The sequence below is a fragment of the Paroedura picta genome, chromosome 4 (genome assembly GCF_049243985.1).
Source record: "Paroedura picta isolate Pp20150507F chromosome 4, Ppicta_v3.0, whole genome shotgun sequence".
Classification (NCBI taxonomy): Eukaryota; Metazoa; Chordata; class Lepidosauria; order Squamata; family Gekkonidae; genus Paroedura; species Paroedura picta.
Window position 1 is genome coordinate 115,285,365 of NC_135372.1, and position 20,841 is coordinate 115,306,205.

At 45.1% G+C, this 20,841-nt stretch overlaps 1 protein-coding gene across 12 annotated transcripts in view; it reads left to right on the forward strand.

Moving 5' to 3' along the window:
• The window catches only part of CBFA2T2 (CBFA2/RUNX1 partner transcriptional co-repressor 2), an 87,628-nt gene extending 68,001 nt beyond the window's left edge, over positions 1–19,627 (forward strand). For 7 of the 12 annotated variants that reach the window (XM_077335281.1, XM_077335273.1, XM_077335276.1 and 4 more), the window contains 10 exons: positions 785–913; positions 1,431–1,672; positions 2,045–2,134; positions 3,523–3,704; positions 5,208–5,458; positions 5,746–5,882; positions 7,715–7,910; positions 12,933–13,004; positions 15,423–15,613; positions 16,945–19,627. In XM_077335281.1, coding sequence (XP_077191396.1) covers positions 785–913; positions 1,431–1,672; positions 2,045–2,134; positions 3,523–3,704; positions 5,208–5,458; positions 5,746–5,882; positions 7,715–7,910; positions 12,933–13,004; positions 15,423–15,613; positions 16,945–17,235 — 1,781 coding nt within the window. In that variant the 3' untranslated portion in view covers positions 17,236–19,627. The remainder of the gene's footprint in view (positions 1–784; positions 914–1,430; positions 1,673–2,044; positions 2,135–3,522; positions 3,705–5,207; positions 5,459–5,745; positions 5,883–7,714; positions 7,911–12,932; positions 13,005–15,422; positions 15,614–16,944) is intronic. The other 5 variants (XM_077335283.1, XM_077335284.1, XM_077335275.1 and 2 more) reach the window with 4 other exon arrangements.
• The last annotated feature ends 1,214 nt before the right edge of the window (positions 19,628–20,841 follow it).

The window sequence follows — 20,841 nt, forward strand, 5'->3', positions numbered from 1 at the left end:
CTACTATCGCTGCTCATCTCTAGATTATAATGATCAGCTCTGCAGGCAAAAATGGCTACTTTGGAGGGTGGACTCTGAGGCATTGTACCATTTTAAGGCCCTCCTCCAAACCTCCAGGAATATTTCCAACCCAGGGCTAGCCAACCTCCAGGTGAGGTCTGGAGAGCCCCTGGAATTACAGCTCACCCGCAGAGTATAAAGATCAGCTTCCCAGGTGAAAAGGGCTGCTTTGGAGGGTGGACAGGGTTGTTGTGCAGAAGAAACATTTAAGGCCTCCAACTAGGGTGGTTGTGGAAATCAAACACTTGAGGCCTACTGCACAGGGTTGTTGTGCAGATGAAACAGGAAGTAAAAGAACCTCTGCAACAGCATCCAGTTTCATCTGCCTTGCCCGGTAGGCCTCAGATGTTCAGAGAATTGTGGAGAAGAGACACGAATGTCTTGGCTGTGTCTTCCTCCCAACAGTAAGGCTGGCCAAGCAGTATTTTAAGTGAGAAGGGGGTCCTTGTCAGCCAGCAGTTAAGCAGAAGGGGAAAGCATTTCCCCCTCAAAAGGAAAGCACACCCATGCCCACAGACTCCCTGCATTGCTCTCAGGAACATTTCCCTCCTCTCAGTCAGGGGCTGTTAGAGGCTTCCTTTACAGCAGGCCTCAAGGGAGGAGGGGGTGTGGGATCGTGAGCAAAAGCAGCAATTGGCCTCGGGGGACGGGGCGTTCCACCAATAGGAGTCTATGGAACCTTCAGCATCTTGTCAGAAGTATGAATCACTTTTTTTGTATATAGATGGGCCTCTCTCTGCCCCTCCCATCTTAACGTTGGCTACTTGCCACACAGAGAGATCTTCCCACCATAAGCTTGGAATAACTTTACACAGAAGCGCCGGAGGAGCCATGAAGGAAGGGAACAGTGATGGTATGATTTGAAACGGCAGTGTTTTAAAGACACTTTTACTGATGTTATTATTAAATATACTATAAGCCACCCCGACCCTGAGTGCAGGGAGGGGCAGCCTATAAAATAAAATATGATGATAATAATAATAATTTGATTACAATTGGTTTTAAATGGCCAAATTTCTCAATGAGTTTGAGCTCTTGAGGTGCTTGTCAGTAAAAACAATAGCCCAGGGGTAGTCAAACTGCGGCCCTCCAGATGTCCATGGACTACAATTCCCAGGAGCCCCTGCCAGTGTTCGCTGGCAGGGGCTCCTGGGAATTGTAGTCCATGGACATCTGGAGGGCCACAGTTTGATTACCCCTGCAATAGCCAATACCCTGATGCCAATACCCTGATAAAAGTTTCCAGCAAAATGGACCTGTACATTCCCAAATGCTGTTCTCAGTGTTGTTGTCTTTGTTTGAAAGCAGGCTGTAATAAAGTCTTACAGTGTGTGTTTCTTCGCTGATTTCCATGTTCCCTGGCTTTATAGTACCAAATGGGATGAATCATTCTCCCCCTACACTGAATGGAGCAAAATCGCCACCTCAGAGGTTCAGCAATGGGCCGTCCTCATCGTCTTCTTCTTCATTGACCAATCAACAGCTCCCAGCTACCTGCGGGGCACGTCAGCTCAGCAAACTGAAGAGGTTCCTTACCACCCTCCAGCAGTTTGGAAATGACATTTCGCCAGAGATTGGGGAGAAGGTCCGGACACTTGTTTTAGCATTAGTGGTGAGTTTTTATTTCTTATTTTTTCCTCTTGGGTTTCTGATTCTATGGCTTACCCAGGTTTGATCCCCTCCTCTTCCATGAAGGTTACTGGTTGGCTTTGGGTTGGTAGTTCTTCTAAGCCTAATATACTATACAAGTTTGTTGTGAGCGTAAAATGGGAGGCGGGAACTGTGTATTCCATTCTAGGCTCCTTGATGGAAGGGTGGCAAACAATTCTTTATGGGGGGAAAATGTGCTAATATAAAAAAAAACACCTGTTACAGCAAACATAAAGCCCGCTTCCAAAATATGTTGAATGCAGGAAGGAAAGGCTAGTGGGATTTTAATTGAAGTGGAAAGAAAATCTGGATTAATTCTCTTTTCTCTTTGCAGAATTCCAGGGTGACAATAGAGGATTTTCACTGCAAGCTTCAGGAGGCTACCAATTTTCCTCTCCGTCCATTTGTGATTCCATTCTTAGAGGTGATTGGAAAATATTCTCAATCATATTTGTGAGACAGAAACGAAAAAAAAAAACTGAATGGAACACTAGATAGTAGTATTACTATAGGACAAGCATTGTTATATATTCAGATAATCTAGCAACCTAACTTGGTCTTTGGATCCAAAGTCTGAAAGCACTGCAGTGAGCTGTGTGTTGTTACTAGGCTTGTGGATCTCTTGCGTCTTTCTTTTTCTTTTTTCTTTTTTCTTTTTCCTTTTTTATTTTTGGAGGGGGGAAAATCACATAGAGAATACATACTCTTTCTTTCTTTTGAACAGAATCTGATAAGGGAAAGGGAAGCCCTTATGTGTCTCTAAAACTAAGAATTGAATGCTTATTGAATCAATATATCTAATTCTCGACAAAATGCTTTCCATGGATACTTTCTATGGACAAAGATAGAAGATCCCCAGGTTTGCAGGAAAATGCACAAATCTAAAAAAAATGGGAGGAGACTTTGAAGTAATTAAGAGAATTGTTTTTAAAAAGAGACTCTGAATCCTAGAAACCAGCAAACTTTCAGATTAGTATATTTTGGTTTGAGCTCTCTTTGATCTAAGATCTGCACTGTTTCATCTAAGATCTACCCTTGGGATATTGTAATAGGAGGGTTCTGGAAGTATGGGGATAGATAATCATCACATGCATAGCCCAAAGTCGTTGTCAAAAGGAAGGGACAAGAAACTCCTTCCCCCCACCCTTGGTGTTCTTTCCCCTTTTTAATAAATAATGCTTATATCTTCTCTTTGCCTCCTGTATCCCAGCTGCTGTAATGGGAAGCAACTGCCCAGTTGATCAGTAGGACTAGGAGGCCAGTGAAATTACCCATTTGGTTGCTCTGCACTGCCTCCTGCAGGGACCTTGAATCATTCCACACATCTGCCTGAGCCTGCTTCTCCCTCTTTCATGGATCTCCCATTAGTAGGACCAGTTTTATAGCTATATATTTCTGTACCCTAGGGAGTGAGAAAATGTCTCCTGCCGTTTTCTTCTGTGAAGTGATACAGGAAGGGAAGCCAAGTTGAGTTGGCAGTCTTTTGGTAACTAACAAGATTGGACATTAGGTCCAGTCCTCCTTTTGATATCTCCCATGTGTAGAGATGGAAGAGATGAGCTTGGGGGTCATAGACATACAGACACATGCATGCATGCATGCCCACATGTGTTCATATTACTGTAGCTGTGACCCAGTCAGGAACAACTGTGGGTTTTGTCAGCCCATTCTGCTTGGTTTTTGTTGTGGTTGATTCCTGTGGGGCCGCAGGGCTGTCACAACACTAGAGCCCATGTTTCACAGCAGCTTAGCAGTAGCATAGGGCTGCTGTAATTTCCCAGCCTAAATGTCAAGTTTAACTTTGTTTTACAGGCCAACCTTCCGCTTCTACAGAGGGAGCTGCTGCATTGTGCCCGGGCAGCCAAACAAACCCCTTCCCAGTATTTGGCCCAACATGAGCATGTCTTGCTGAACACAAACACAGCTTCCCCAGCTGACTCAACAGAGCTGCTGATGGAAGTGAATGGCAACGGGAAGAGGCACAGTCCAGACAGGTAACGAGAGCTGTTTCCAAAACCCAGAAATCTGTGTTGGTCTGCATGCCTTATGCCAAAAAGTTCTTCCAACTTCTGCTTTAAGAGATTTATTTATTTAATTTATCTCTTTTTTTTATTCCTTTATACCATGCGCTCCTCCCCTATGGGGCAGATTGTGGGTTGCTGATTGCTGGCCTATTGCCTTGTGCCCCCTGCATGGCCTTGCGCTCTGCAGGTACTAACTTGTTTGTGGTTCCTATCCCAAGGGAGGTTCACCTGGCCTCAACCAGGGCCAGGGCCTTCTCCTGCAGAGCTGAGGTCCCTGCAGGAAATTTCTAGGTTCTGCAGGGCCTGCAAGACAGAGCTCTTCTGCCAGGTCTATGGTTGAGGCCAAAGCAAGGATGATCTAGGAGCTGGGTGGGAGGGTGGGTGGGGTGGGAGATAAAAACTTGCCACTAGTTTTTATATTTTACTTTTTGTGTGGGGTTTTTATGACTGTAATCCTCCGTGAGACAGTTTCTGATAGTGGCGGGAAACAAGTCCCAATAATAAAATAAAAATAAAAATAAATTGGTGCTGATCTATAAACAAGCAGGTTATTCCGAGCCCCCAGATCTGGAAAGAAATTGGATGGGTAAATATTAGTAAGCATCCCTTCTCTGACATGTACAACATCTACAAAACACACAAAGACTATCGTTCTGCATTACACAGTCATATCTTTAAATTATTTTGAACATGTATAGGCAGAGTTGCTGTACGAGTGTCTTGACATTTCTGTTCTGTCTAAAATCTTAAGCTTAACTGTTCAATTACTTGAAGGATTCAAGGCATTGAGAGGTTGTTTAGGGAAGGAAACACTCGTGGCCAGGATGTCTTGTACTTAGGGGGGGGGGGGGGGCTTTAAAAAAAGACACCATGCTGTCTAAATGCATGAATTTGTTTTGTTTGTTTCTTGTCCCTGAGTTTATTTTTGTTGTTCAGTCTTTTTTTCAGTGAATAGCTTGTTTTTCGGCCTGCTCCTTGTAAAACCTGTGTTCTTCTCCAACTAGGAACACCAAGGCCCAAACTAAAACCAAACAGCATCTGCGAGTTCCCCGTGGGAACGCAATTCGAAAGCACTGCAGGGGCTAATGCAAATTGGAACCATAGCGCAGATGGAGGGGGGAGGGGGAGCTTCTGCCATTTTCCCCATCGGAAGGCTGGGAGAGCTGCACATGTTCTGAATTCTTGCACTTACAGCCTCCCAATGGGACCATTAACTCCCCCGGGGCTGTTTCAGGTCAGTAAAATGAAGGCGGAATGGAGACCTAACCCGAATTGCTGCAGTCCTGATCCGAGTTGTGCCCTTTCAGCACTTTAGAGTTGAGTTCCCCGGGGAATGGCAGCTGCTGTATGGCTGCGAGTCCTCGTTGGGATCCTGTGTTATCTGTCAGAGGGAGCTTGGACCTCACATAGTCACCTTTCTGTTTTGGCATTCTTTGTGCTAACGGAGACTCTCCTCTCTTGCCTTGCTAACAGGAGGGAAGAAAGCAGCTTTGAGAGAGACCCACTCCCCTCGGAGCCTCCCCCCAAGAGGGTGTGCACCATTAGCCCAGCTCCCCGGCACAGCCCGGCGCTCATGCTGCCCGTCATCAACTCAGCCGGGCAGTTCCACCCTACTCCGCCCCCGCTCCAGCATTACACTTTGGAAGACATCGCAACCTCCCACTTGTACAGAGACCCCGGCAAGATGTTGGAGCACAGGGAGTTGCGAGACAGGCATAGTGTTGGTAAGGAGGTCCCTGTCTGGTCTCCCCACTCATTTCTTTTGGGCCCTGCCCGGGGAGTAATCCCCTTTCCTCAAGAAACAACCCCAACCATCTTGCTCCCTGTAAACGAAGGCTGGAAACCTCAAGGATGCAAGGAATTGGATGCACACAAACCAAGGGTGTATGCAAATCTCTGCGCACCTTTCGTACGGCTTTAGATGTCCCAGGATATGTGGCTTATTCTCTACTTTGTATGGCCTCAAACTGTCATTTGCCTGATCCAGCCATTTTCTTGCCTTATGTAATAGGGTTAAATGGAGGCTATCAGGATGAGCTTGTGGACCATCGCTTAACAGAGAGAGAATGGGCTGATGAATGGAAGCATCTTGACCATGTAAGGAACTTGAATGCACAGCCTCCACCTCCTCTTAACATGGGCTGCACAGTGAGTTCTGTGAGATGAGCATTGATAAAATGACAGCAAAACTAGACATGTATGTAATCCTGTTTTCACTGAGCATGAAAGTGAGCCATAGGCCACATTCTGTGTATGCACAAGGCCTCCTCTTTCACTGACACAGATCTAAGGTCTAAGGGCCCAGAAAAGCTTCTTTTTCAAAATCTCAGGGAACCTATTTCAGTCATAGCAGGCAGTAATGGGCTACATGGGCTGTTTCTCTGCTTGCGGTTTTGCACGTCTCTCTCCCTCCACTGAAAATACACTCTACATCTGGCAGAATTGTCATGTTGAAGCAGATTTTCAAAGCGTATGGCTTGGTAGCCCAAGGGCTCAGCGGATCATACCAGGCAAAGTATTTCTGTCAGATTCACTATGGAGACTGCAGTTCTCCTCCCAGCAGAGGCTGTGATTTCACTCTAGCTTTTGGCCTGAGTTGCAAAGGAAGTGAGGCCCATGGGATGCGATGGGCAAAGCTTTTGCCCAGTTTGAAAATGCCTTCCTACTCGACGGCTATAATGTGTAAAAGCTGCAAGCAGAGAAAAAGGCTCACAGCTCGCCAGCCTTGTACTGTTCCTTTCTAACTCCTTGGCAAAGGATGAGTTCTAACTCATTGCTCAGTTCAGCAAAAGCAGCTGAATGTAGAAACAGGAGTCCCTATTATAGGGTGAAATAGCACCAACCAGTCTTACAAGGTGTTTGTAGATGTCTGTACTGACTTAACTTGCACTTCATTCCATTAGCTGCACGGATGTTTAAAGTGGCCTGTAAATGTTCACTATTACAGGACAGTGTCTTTCTTTGCTGCCTGTCCCTAATACAATTATTTAAGACTAATGCCTAGAATTCATATACTACAAAAGTTGGGAAGGGCTGATAACATTCTCTGTACAGGGCTCCTGTCTGTAAGGGAAAGTCCAGGCCCTTTGGCTGTTGTCATGAAAGATGCATTATGAAAGCTTTGAAAATATCCTTTGTTTTTATATTCTCCACCTTGTGTGAACAGACCGTGAATGAATGCACTCTTGGTTTTGGCACTTTATCCTGATCTGGAACTCATTGCCTTGTAATGGTCCAGTGAATATTCACCAAAAAAAAAAATGCTTCCATATAATAGTTTCATGCCAAACAAGCCTAACATAAGAGTCCCAGTGAAATCAATTAGACATGGCTCCACTTCATACATGAACTTTCTACACGTAGATAGGTGTGTAAGAAAAACGGGAAAAAAATTTCTGTAGAACCCATTCCCTGATTGTGAATCATGTCTGAAGTTATCCTGAAACGTGCAGTAGAATTATAGAATCATAGAGTTGGAAGGGACCTCATGGGTCATGTAGTCCCCTGCACTATGCAGTCCCCTGCACTATGCAGGACACTCACATCCCAATTGCTCATCTACTGTAACCTGCCACCCCCTTAAGCCTTCACAGAATCAGCCTCTCCACCAGATGGCCGTCCAGCCTCTGTTTAAAAATTTCCAAAGATGGAGAACCCACCACCTCCCGAGGAAGCCTGTTCCACTGAGAAATCGCTCTAACTGTCAGGAACTTCTTCCGGATGTTTAGACGGAATTTCTTTTGAATTAATTTCATCCCATTGGTTAAGTGTAGTTGAAATTTATGTATAGAGCCTGCAAGAAGAAACACAATTTCTGGCTCAGTCTGAAAATGGCATTCTAGTAAGATGGGGTAAGTCGGTTTAGATACCTGGTGCTGTAGAACTGTTAGAAGTTAAGCAGATTTGCATGTCATATGGGAGGTCTATGGAAGCCCCATAAAAGAGCTGGTTATTAGTTTAAAGCAATCTATTTCTCAAAGGCATTGAACTGCATCATGGAAATGGTGGAGAAGACCAGACGATCCATGGCTGTCCTCCGACGCTGCCAGGAGGCTGACAGGGAAGAGCTGAACTATTGGAAGAGACGATGCAGTGAAACAACAGAGCCACGGAAAGGAGGGAGTGACTTAATCGTGAGGCAGCACAGCCCGGGAAGCTCTGATTCAGTCAGCAGTGGTAAGTTTTGAATCCTAAGCTATTCACTCTGTTACACTGTGTTATGGACCGTTTATGCACTGGAGGTTTCATGCTGGGCTGCAGGCTGGAGTTTCAGTCGCGGCAAGTTGCCCCACCTCTTCCTGCACCCACACGGGGGAGCATTTGGCCTAGCGTGCCTCATCCACCCCTGATTTGTGCTCCTGCACGGGAGCTGGGGCAGGGAAGTTCCCAGTGCGTAAATGGTCATAAAGAGGAAGCAAACACCAGGTTTTCCCACAGAACACGCAAAGGGATTAACTGCTACTTGCAAGTTTGCTATCAAAATAAAGTTATGTGAAACCAGGCAGAATGTCTCCCTCCCCCATTAAAATGCCTCTGATGTTAGAATAGCAGCGGTGTTCGGGTAGAACTTCACACACAAATAATAGATACAGTTCAGAGAGGCTGGATTAGAATGACTAAGGCCTTAGATATTGATTTTAAGTGTCCCCATAATGAATGTGCTGTACAGGTCAGGTTCAGGGCCAGTAGTATTCCTGACGGTGGTGGGTATTCTGGATATAGCACAACATCTGGGCCAGGGTAAGCATTGCTTAAGAAGATAGAAAATTTGTACAAAATAAAAGAGGAAGGTTGTGAATTCCTCTTGCAGCACCCAGTGGCCAGCTCTGTAGTAGTGGGGACTCTCTCTGCCAGGAAGCGTTCAGAGCCACGCCTCTCACTGATGGATGGAGAAGGCAAGAAGCTAGACATGCAAGGGAGGAAAATTTATTCATTGGGAGCTCTAGTGCCGAATGTATTTAACTTTATGGCCATACAGTTGAGGTGCCAAATGTTCCTGTGGGAGCACATGGCCCAGCTTATTGTCTGCCACCCCGACAACAAAAAGACCATAGCTATATTTCTTTGTAGAGAGGGGCTTTGTCTAGGCAAACCGAGCATCCCATCATCTGGCAGATGTTCCAGTAGATCCATTGGATCAGCAATAATCCTGAGGCATCATTCATGGTTCATACCTCTGCTTCTCCTACAGACACTAGAGCAAGAGTCGAGGCTCCTCCCTTCAAGGGCAAAGCATTGTTTACTGACCAGACTGACTTTGTTCCAGGAAGGATTAGAAAGAACAAATCAACAGCCAGGCTGTTGTGAATCACTCCCCACTCTTCAGGGATTTCCAAGCGGAGGTACTTTTAAAGGCATTCACAGCAGTTCCAGCAATATGAGCCTTCCAGGTATCGACCTGCACACTACAAGGGCCAGTCATTTTTTAGGTCAGCCTACCTCACCATCATACCGGGCCAAAAGTGCAAGCAGTGTGTGCAGTCCCCAAGAGGCTCCCCCGCTGAAGGGAAGACCTTCAGTATGACTAGGCTTTCATTTTTGTTTGGGAAATAGGCTTTCCCCTTGTTTCTTTAAATGTGTGCATATTACAAAATATAAATGGGTACTTTCTATTGTGGGGAGAGGAAAGGGGAAGCAATTGTAAGCTGCTTTGAGACTCCTGCTAAAGTGGCATATAAAAACCAACTCTTCTTCAATCAAACTTGTCCACCTTGCCCTGCCAAAGGACTCAGTGACTCCTTCTCAGGTACCGCTTGAAGAGATTTTTGACCTGGAAATATCTAAGGAGCCATAGTAAAGGAACCCCCCTGAAAGGCTAAAGAAGGCTTTTACTTCAGATATTTCATGATTAATAATGTGGCTATCAGTCCTTGACCTCAAGGATGCATATTTTCATATAGCCATACATCAGAATTATAAGACATTCCTTAAGTTTGTCTGCAGTGGTTCTTCCTATGAATACAGTGGTTTACCCTTTGGCCTGGCCTCAGCACCCGGAGTGTTCATGAAATGCATAGCTGAGGTGTTTGCCTACCTAACCCTTACTAGACAACTGGCTTTTTGTAGTCCCTGCTCACAAATCAATGCACACTCGTCTTTCTCTAGCTGTCACCATGCTAGGAGAGTTGGATTTTGTATTAATTGGGAAAGATCCCAATTTGCTACCATGCAATCTGTTGAGCAATTCAGGCTCTTATGACACAGCTTTGGAAATTGCTAGGCCTAAGGGCCTCCACCACAGCAATGATTCAAAATGTGAGCTAGCATGTGAGAACTTTTCAGAATTGCTGGCTCAATCTCCATTTATATGTTCTTCTCCCAACATCAGCTAGCTGCGTCCCACCCTTAACTATCCACAGCACTCTGTTCCCACTAAAACATCGGATTGCTGAGCAGCTAAACATTAGACTATGTTTTCGTGAGCCAAAACCCTGACGTTTATACATGGATAATCCAAGAAACCTGGGGGTTAAAAAAGAATCAGAGAATAGGACACTGGTATTTGTATATTTTGCCATTCAAAGGCTAGGAAGGGGAGCCTGAGGTATATTCCAAAGTAGTTAGGGTACTCTCACACTAGCCAAGGAGATGAAATGTGATACTTGCTGTAACTTGCTCTGCGTGGGTCCAAAAGATTAAATGTGGACATTAAATGTGGACATCTGTCCATCAAAATGAGGACATGTTAAGGACAGCACTGTCCTCCAAAGCTGAGGACAGCACTTCCAGGATTTTCCTACAGAAACCTGGACCTGGCAGCTCTGTTGACTCCACACGCATATGAATCAGAAAGTTTTGGAATAGGGCTAGGGATGTGTATCACTGCAGAATGCAGATTCCATTTACTATTAACTTTATGCTTTTACTAGATTCAAAGCCTGTTCATGAGAACGGGCTTTGAAAGCCCCCCCCCCCCGGTGTGCTTCTAGGCCTGAGGGGAAGGCCTCCTTCTTTACTGCCTCTCCCTGTCACTTTCTGGCCTGGTGAGGGCCTAGAAGCCTTTCTAGCCTGTCCTGAAGAGGGCCTAGATTGTGTCCTCACCCGATTGGCTAGAACTGCTGTCTGTCCTGGTGAGGGGCCAATCGGAAGGGGCCCTTCACCTGGCCCCTCACCTGGACTGGTCCCGCCTACTCTCCACCCACTTAGCCCTTAACGAATTATGAAGAAGGGAAAGATATTAGGTTCCTCAGCTTTTCCTCCACACACACACACCTCCACATGTCGTCCCAGCTGCCTGGCAGTTGCCAGGAAAAAAATTTCTGAGGCTGTGGTTTCACTTTCAGGTAACAGCACAATGAATGAAACTGTAAGGAGGGCAAAGCGCAAAGAGGCCACATAACGTCTGCACACCAGGTCCCTACTGTGGCGCTTTTGCCACAGGGAGACTTTTTCCTAACAACTTCTGCACATCTGGGGTCCTGTGGAGCACCAGCTGTTGCTTTTCTCTTGCTTGAAGCTCAACAAACACAGAGTAGGCTGCAACATCTCTTTCTGTCTCTTTCTTGATGGATCTGTGAGCCTAATTAGAAACGATCGGAAAACCCAGAAGTATGATTAGTGCAGAAGGGCAACTGTTGGCCAGGGGGCTAAGGTGCCATTTTTCATATTTCGCAGAATAGACCTATGTTCTTAAGTAGTCATGCCAGCAGTAGTCTTCATTTATTTTTATTTATTTTTGGATTTATATGCCACCCTTCCCCGAGGGCTCAGGGCAGCTCGCAATATGAGCCACCTATGTTGAGTTTTCCTAGTTCACAATGCCACTGCAAGGAAAATCCCTTCTTCTTGAAAAGCTCTGAGATGGATCGCAATGGTAAAGCCAGCTTCTGCATCTGCAGAAAGTGTCCTGTTAGCTTATGTTTGTTAAAGTTCACCTGTTGGATAGAAACTGAAGCTTTGCCAGGGCTACGCAAGTGTCCTTGGAGGAGGATTCTGAAGACTCTACAGGGAAACCCATTGCATTCCTTGAGCTTGTGTACCCAGAACTGTTAGCCGGGTAAATAAGTCAAAGAGACGCACATGCTGTCTTTTAGGATAAAGGAGGGAAAAGGATTTATTTATGGAAGGACATACTGTGAGAGTGCAGAGAGAGAGTGCTGCCCCCTTCAGGCTCTTCCTCTCTTGTCCTAGTACAGCAGACATTGTCTATTCCAGGGGTAGTCAAACTGCGACCCTCCAGATGTCCATGGACTACAATTCCCAGAAGCCCCTGCCAGCGAATGCTGGCAGGGGCTTCTGGGAATTGTAGTCCATGGACATCTGGAGGGCTGCAGTTTGACTACCCCTGGTCTATTCCAACGAGAACTGGATAGTGTTTCCATACCCACAGCTAGTAATTTATAGGAAGACTCTTACCGTTTGGTCTACTTTTTTTCTCCTGGAGTTTTCATTTGCGTAAAAAAATAAGAAGAAAGCACTGATCGGTGATACTATTGGAAATTATGCAGCTTCCATGTTAACTATTGGACTTGGCTTCCCTGAGCTTGTCAGAGCTTGCCCTGGTGAGTCCTGGGATGGGAGATGCAGAGGCAGGCAATGGCAAACCCACCTCTGCTCATCTTGCGTCTTGGAAACCTCACGGGGGGTTGAAGGACGTCTTTTGCACCTTGGCAGCACTTATCCGGACTTTACGTGACTTTGCCAACTGAACGCACCACTCCTCGCAGAAGAGATCCACAGGCTTTGTTGGGCCCCAGCATCTCCCGCTGCAGATCTTGATGTTTCTGGCATGATGCATCTGTGCCTAGGGGCATTGCTCTTCCAGTTCTCAAGCGACAGACCCCCCCACAAAATACAGCTTGCACTCCAGCCGTCTGACGTTCTTGAAAACACAAGGCGCTGCGTCAAATGCAGGCTGCCGTTAGCACGGATTAATGTTCACTATAGCAGGACAAAACAGATGCCTGACAGGATATTTATAAATATCGCCTCCGATGACGAAGTATTAAGAGATGGAAATGGATTGTGCCGTGCAATAAATTATGTAGGACACTAAATTAAAAGCGGTCATTTATCATCGTGCCATTTGTTGAACACTCTTTAACTGCAGAAATCTGTTGGCTTGGTTCAAGCAATTAACTCTGTCCTTTCTTTCAGCACTATCTCTTGCTGAACAGATGCTGCGTATCAGTTCTCAGAGCTAGGGCGGGAGGGATTTCTCGGTGTCTAATTCTGTGGATGCCTCCCTTCTTTCTACAGATTCTCAGCGGGAGTTTAGCAGCAGGTCAGGAGCAGCCGGCTATGTCACTGAAGAGATCTGGAAGAAAGCTGGTACGTACGTGAAGAGGTCCTGCTTGGAGGACTCCCCCCCCCCCCATACACAGACATTCAATCATTCATGGGATGTGCTGGGTCAGATTTTTCAGATGTCAAGTTGAGACAGAACCATGAAGGTTTTTTTTTTTTTTTCATGTATACGTTTTAAAATGACCAAAATGTTTTAAAAAGAACTTCAGGAAAGCCACTTGTATTGCTCTGGCAACTGCATAAATATTGTAACATAAACTCAATAATAAGTATCTGGGATGCAAATTTATACAGTCATTTGGGGAAAAAATAATCATCTTAAGTTGCCGAACATCTTTCCACCATGGTTCTTCTTCAGCAGCCAGTAATAGTACATCACAGGGCTTCGGAAGCAGAGAGAGTTTTTGAAAATATCCTTTAAAAACTCCCAGATGTTGGTTCATAACATCAAGAGGGCTGAAAGGCTTTTCTGAGGAGAGAGAACTTGCTTGCTTATTTATTTATTTAGCCATTTTAACCATTTTTCTCTCTCTGCGCAGTGCAGATGCTAGACAGCACACAAAGTGTTTAAAAGAGAGAGGAGCATATCCCAGACAGAGAACCCTCCAACCTGACAAAATGCAAGCTACCTAACTACAACACTGCCAGAGTGAAAAGGGAGCAGAGCCTGAGGAAGGAGTTAGGAAAACAACTCTAGGCTTGATTAAGCCAGTCTCTCCTCGGGCAGGCCCTCCCTTTTGAGAGAGCCTTGAGACCCACCCAGTTAGGCTGTTGGTTTTGTTCCCAGAAGAGCAATATTAGCCAAAGCCTGCAAACAAATTCACCCAGAGGCAAACACTGCTGCTTGCCTGCTTGGCCTTAGAGATTCTGAGCCAAACAGCCAGTGAGTGTTGCCATCTGCATCTGGTGGGTCCCATGGGAAGCCACTTCCATAGACACAGATGGGTCCACTTCTGCTTGCATGGTCGGGCTGGGAGGTCCTTGGAGAGACGCCAGCATTCATGGCACCCACAGGGTCCTTGTTCCAACTGTTCTCCAGGGAGAAAGGTGGGGATTGAGGTATGCCGACAACAAAGCAAACTCTGGTGCAAGGAAAACGAGCAGGTGAAGGGTAGTCCTTCTTTGTCTTCTCCCTCCAAAGTGCTCAGAGATCCCCAGTCGCTCATGACTAGTATCCTAAGAATAATTTATCTGTGCAAATTTAACAGCCTTCCCTCTGCTGTTTGATACAAGAAGGTATCAGGCTGCTGACAAATGTGTTCACAGAGTGGCTTGTAACACTTTCTGAAACAGCACGTTGTTAAAATTGCCTAATTAGTTTTAAGCAATTTGTTTGACTGACCTGCTAGACAGCTCTAAAACTAAGGAGATGAAACAAGCGAGAGTAAGAGAGAATTGACCAGCCCTTTGGATACTATCCTGCTTCCCTACCAGAGAGAGCCAGTTTGGTGTAGTGGTTAGGAGTGCGGACTTCTAATCTGGCATGCCGGGTTCGATTCCGCTCTCCCCCACATGCAGCCAGCTGGGTGACCTTGGGCTCACCACGGCACTGAGAAAACTGTTCTGACCGAGCAGGAATATCAGGGCTCTCTCAGCCTCACCCACCTCACAGGGTGTCTGTTGTGGGGAGAGGAAAGGGAAGGCGAATGTAAGCCGCTTTGAGACTCCTTCAGGTAGAGAAAAGCAGCATATAAGAACCAACTCTTCTTCTTTTTCTTCTACCAAAAGGGAGTCTTTTATATTGGTCAGCTAAGCAGAGCCAGGTGCTGCTCTATGGAAATTAAGATCATACACATGGGTCATGGCTCATTGCTAGAGCATCTGGTTTGCATGTAGGAAGTCCCAAAGTTCAGTCTGCAGCATCTCCAGCTAAAAGATTCAAGCAGTGGTTGATGTTTAACTTCTGCCTGAGACTCTGGGAATCTGCTGCCAGTCAGAGTATACCGTACTGACCTTGCTGAATCGGTGGTCTGATTCAGTTCATGACAGCTTTGCAGGGCAACCCTCAAAGCAGCATCAAAGTAAAAGAATGACTCTAAGCATGTCTAATTTTGTGTGGGGTGGTGGCCATTTGGGGCTTCATTGTCCAACTTAGCTGAATGACTGCCTGAAGTAGATGTGAGCTGAAAATACTTTCTTCATTTGGCATCCCATTTTTGTGAGTGCAGAAAAGCATTGCTCATTTCCCAAGACCCGGTGCGCTCATTGCAAATGTATTTTGCTCAGTGCTCTTCTTCTTTCTCCTTCTCTTTGTTCTCATAGCCTTTGACCTCAGTTGCCCACCTTACCATTGAATCCTGTTGGACATGGAGTTGACTAAAGGGTACATCACAGACCAGGCTGAAGGGCATGCAAAATCCCTGCATTGCTGCCAGGCAGACTGCAAATTGCTCCTTTGCCTTCTCTTCGAAGCTGTTTGATGAGGCTCTTGTTTTCTTTTAGAAGAAGCCGTGAATGAAGTGAAGCGCCAGGCCATGTCTGAAGTCCAGAAAGCTGTTGCAGAGGCTGAGCAGAAGGCATTTGAAATGATTGCATCGGAGAGGGCCCGAATGGAACAGACCATTGCGGATGCCAAGCGCCAGGCGACCGAGGATGCTTTTCTAGTGATCAATGAGCAGGAAGAATCCACGGAGGTAAGGCACCAAGGAAACACCCCTGGCACGTTTTGTGAATCATGAGAGAAATCCCCAGGCAAAACATTTAAGGCACATATCTATGGTTCTCCTAGACTCATGAGTGTCTTGTCCTTATTAAATAAAAGTCCATTATTGCTTCAGTCTCAAAAGTGTTGTGTCTCCTGTCTCCAGCATGGAATGCTCTGGTCTTCTTTGATGCAAGCCTCCAACATCCTTAGAGATCTATTATTTTAGTTGCAATTGAGTTCTTAGATTTTTGAGAGTTGCTGTTTTCCCCTGCTGTTTCCATCACATGGGAAGAGCTGCTCAGGAAAAAAAATGTTGGCAGTGACCTTAAAAGAGGTTTAGAGTCTTGCTTGGTGCTACCTGCTTGGATATGCAGAAACATTGGTAGCCTGTAAAATGTAGAGGAACAAATGCAAAGCAAAAGACACTCGTTACAGCAGAAACCCCTCCCTCCCTCCCTCCCTCTTTCTTTCTTTCTTTCTTTCTTTCTTTCTTTCTTTCTTTCTTTCTTTCTTTCTTTCTTTCTTTCTTTCTTTCTTTCTTTCTTTCTTTCTTTCTTTCTTTCTTTCTTTCTTTCCACCCAGCTGTACCAGGCTGGTTTTCCTGCTCTGTGGCCAGCTGCAGCTTTGGCCTCCTGCCATCCTTGCCAATTGGTCACACTGTAAATACACCAGCTGGTTTGCCGGTAGCCTGGTGCTTGACTTCCAAGTTGGAGCTCAGGGTCTAGGAAGGTTTTCATGTCTTTGACAGTCCCAGAAGTCTCAGAACATTGAAAACTTCCATCTGGCTTATTAGGTGAAGGCAGCTTGGATCCTAACCCTTTCTTCCGTTCCCACAGTGCCGTCCTCTGCTGCGGAAGCAATGCTCTGCTGCGGAGTATGTTTCTCTAGGGCAAAGCGCTGTGTGTTTATTGCAAGAGCAAAAAGCCCCTAGCAGCAGAGGGATGTTCTCTGCAACGGATCTGCACCTCCCCCAATGGAGGACAGGTGCTGCAGAAACTGGGAAAAATAGATAGGATCCAAGCTGTGGTTACAAACTCAGTGGAGGAAACGTAATATGGATTGCTAAGAACGTAGAAATATGAAGCCCCTGATGTCTTTCTGTGATGGGTTCAGTACGTACATGCCAAACACAAACTTCCATCTGGTAAGAGCTTGGCAAGTCATTCTGCATCAAGGTAAATCGTGCTTAATTTGCGGGAGGGGAAATGGCTTCCTTGCTACCAGGGCCTGCAGCAGTATCTAGCATAGCGTCTTCCTGGTCATCTCTGATGCATGCAACAGGGAATGAATTTAAAAGGGAGGCTGTTTTTGTTTTTCCAGAGCTGCTGGAACTGCGGTCGCAAAGCCAGCGAGACATGCAGTGGATGCAACATTGCCCGCTACTGTGGCTCCTTCTGCCAGCACAAGGATTGGGAGAGACACCATCGGATCTGTGGGCAAGGCCTGCACAGCCAGGTCAAGCCACTCCCCTTACCAGCAGGCCGATCTGCAGCCACCGCCCTCAAAGCAGTTGAGGGGATCCCAAGTCCTGCTCTAGAGAAAACTTCGGCCACCACCTCTCGATCCTCCACTCCAGCCTCCGTGACAGCAATAGACACTAATGGACTCTGAAGGAGGAGATGACGATCCAGCAGATTTTGTTAGTTTTCCTAGTTTTTCTACATTAAAAAAACAGACTCCTCAAAACAGTTGTTGAACATTTGTACTGCAGCACATTGTCACTCGAGCTAATGCTTATGGGGCATTCCCCCCTCCTCCATCCTTAGAGTCATCTTGCTTAGAAGTCCGTCATGGCTTTCCTTGCTGGGATCCCAGAATGATCTCCTAGGACATGTCTGCAGACCCTGGGAACTTTTGACTTCTCAGTTTGTTTTATCTGGGCTTTCTCAAAGGGGAACCTTCTCATTATCACTCTGAGAACTGATGTGAATTTCGGTCATGGCTGTTCTCCCTGTCTGCTGCAGTGTTGAGCTCTCAGCTTGAGTATTTTCTCCTTCCCCCCCAAGCACATGGATGTGCACACACAAATGCACAGTGCCACAGGGCGGGTTGGCCACGATTGGAATCTGCATCAAGGGCAAAGTGCGCCTTATGTTGCCTACTTTTTGCTCCCCCTGCCATCTGACACTTCTGATTTCCCCGTAAGGTGTGGACAGATTTGGGGAGGAGGAGGAGGTGGCAGAACAACGCTATTCTTGTTTGTTGAAGGGAGGTTCTAAAACTACTTTCTGGACAGTGTGAATCACGATCTGTCTCGCTTGGCCCACTTGTGCAAAAAAGTCCATCTAGACATATGTCTGTGGGCCTTAACAGATGGAGAGATGTCATGCAGTCGTTTCGCAGATCACCTTTTGCTGCTCTTTCCCCACCCACCCCAAATCAACTGGTTTACTTTGCTACGCAGAGTACATTCCACACCACACACACTGTTGATTTTAAATACATGATTTGAGGCTCGTCAGTGTACAAATTAACATAGACTTGCATTATTCCATCCTATGATTTACAGCCTATTCTTTCCAAACAAATTGGCTAAACTAAATAAGGTTCAGGTCATTGTATTTTTAATGTTAAATTTTTGCATATATCCAAAGTTAATGAGGTCCTATATGTTCTCTTAGCAATTGCCTTTAATCCACTGACGCCAGTTTAAAGATTCAGTACATTGGAAACAAAGCACTACTTGAAATACTTGGACATCCTTTTTTGGGTGCTGAGGCTTGCCTGGTTGCATCTTTAGCCACCAGCCGGTTTTCTCTGCAGTGTTTAAAGCGTATTTTTAGAATGACTCTCAAATAATTGAAATCTGTTGTCTTATGATACTCCATCAAGTGTGCCAAATTGACCATTAATGTCCTGGCTGGACACAAAATCAATTGCAAGAACAGCTGAGGATTAATAAATAACTACCACCCCTGGGAAATCCACACGGAAGTTTTATGTACATGGCCCTGTTGTCCATGCTATGTGGGGGTGCAAATGATGTCACTTCCACTTAGCTTGGGTCAAGAAATCCTTAGTAGGATTTCCCTTTGAGAAACAAGTATGTTGATACGATTTTAAATTTGCAGCCAACTGCCTTTCAGGATATGATTAGATTTTTAAAAATGAAACTTTTGAGAACTGCCTTTTTTTTTTTTTTTTTTTTTTTGCTGATTCAGGCATTTTCACGCATTCATGTGCCCAGGTATGCAACTGCACAGAGCAAAACAGCCAGAAATAACATTTGCCAACCCATCCCCTAGTGATGGGCTGTTAAAGGGAATATTCTTATGTGCTGAGTACCAATGAAGTTGGGACTTCATCAAAACATCCTGTTCTAGTGGCCGCCTTCTTCATATGCAGAAGAACCCCAAAACATACAGACTGAGTGAAAAGCTTTATTAAGATTTTCTATTGCTGGAGGAGACAGCCAAGGTTATTCCCTGAGTTTGCAGCAATGATGGAGAGATCCTGATGAAATCTGCAGTATTGAAACGACTTTATAGTCTATAAATCCCCATTACCACAGAATTGTCTGAAAAGGACTAAATAATACAAGATCAGCTCCAAAGACATTGTGTGATTGTGTGTGTATGTGTGTGTGTGTGTTTGAGAGAGAGAGAGAGAGAGAAGTGGCATTCTGATAAATAGACAATGTGTAAATAGACAGTCTTCCATAACTCTCCATGCAACAACAATGGCTTGCTGTGTATTAAAAGAATAATACTTTAATTTTAATGTACATAAATGAAATACTGCCATTCATGATTTATGATGATTTTTGAAAATGGAAGTGAAAGATGTGAAATTCTATGATGGGGAAACTTCTTGGATTTAGTTCTCTCTGTCTCTCTTTCTCTTTCGGGGAGGGCGTCATTTGATTTTATGATAGGGAATTTTTGTTACCTATTTCATGTCCATAACTTATTTAATGTACTGTATAAAGGAACCGAAACTGTTACAGATGTATTTAGTTTGTTCTACTCACAGTAGTCAATAAAAAGACTATATTCACCTTAAAGCACCTGATTCTACTTTGTCATAAAGGTTACATACACCTGTTTTTATTTAAAAACTGGCCCATAGAACAGAAAAGGTATCGATGTGTGACTAGAATTCTAATAAAATCAGACAACAATATCTGAACTCAATCACAGTGAATCAGGTGAGAAGCTGCAAAGGACTATGAGAACATATACCGTATTTGCCGGCGTATAAGACAACTGGGCGTATAAGACGACCCCCCAACATTTCCACTCAAAATATAGAGTTTGTTACATTACATTACAGTACTATGGGCAGCTAGGTCTATCCCACCTGAAGTGCACCCGGCGTATAGGATGACCCCCCCCCACTTGGAGGCATGTTTTTCAGGGGGGGAAAGTAGCCTTATACGCCAGCAAATACTGTACTTTGCATATGTAAGATTTAAAAAAGTAAAATTTCCAGAGATGGAAAAGTATTTTGGGTTTTTTTCCTGATGAGGGAATGGAAATTATGAGTAGAAATGGAATGCTTTTTCTTATCAAACCTTACCTCCCTTTACGCCTTTGGTAGCATAAAATGGATTATTCAAAGTGTAGCATAGAAAATTGCACTATATGGCATATTTGTGAAATGTTAAAGTATAAATGGAAGAAACTGGTTTTCTGGATCCCTTTCAGTCTAGTTTCAGGCCAAGGTGACTGCATTAGTTACTTTGGCTGATGACCTCTAATGAGAACTAAACAGAGGGGTAGTAACCCTGCTAGTTAATCTCTCAGCAGCCTTCAATGCTATTGATCATCGTATCCTATTGACCAACCTCTCAGCAATGGGAGTAGGGGGGCACCATGTTACAGTGGGTTGAGTCATATCTGAGGGGGCAGTCTCAGAGGGTGGTGCTCTGCTCCATGTACCTGTAGAATTCTGCACAGTTTGATCTTATCCCTCATGCCATTTAATCTCTGAAGTGGCTTGGTGAAGTTATCAGGAGGTTTGGGCTGCATTGTCACCAATATGTGGATGATATCCAGCTCTGGCTTTCCCACTTAATTCCAAGATGCTGTTGATATTCAGAACTGATGTTTGGAATCAGTAATGGCTTGGATGAAGAGGAACAGGCTGAACCTTAAGTCTGACAAGACCAAGGTTATCTGGTTTAAGTAGAAGGCAAGACCTGGAACTTGAGATCTGTCCTGTCTTGGATGGGATTACACTCTCCTTGAAAAGCCAGGTTCTCGGCTTGATGTCACC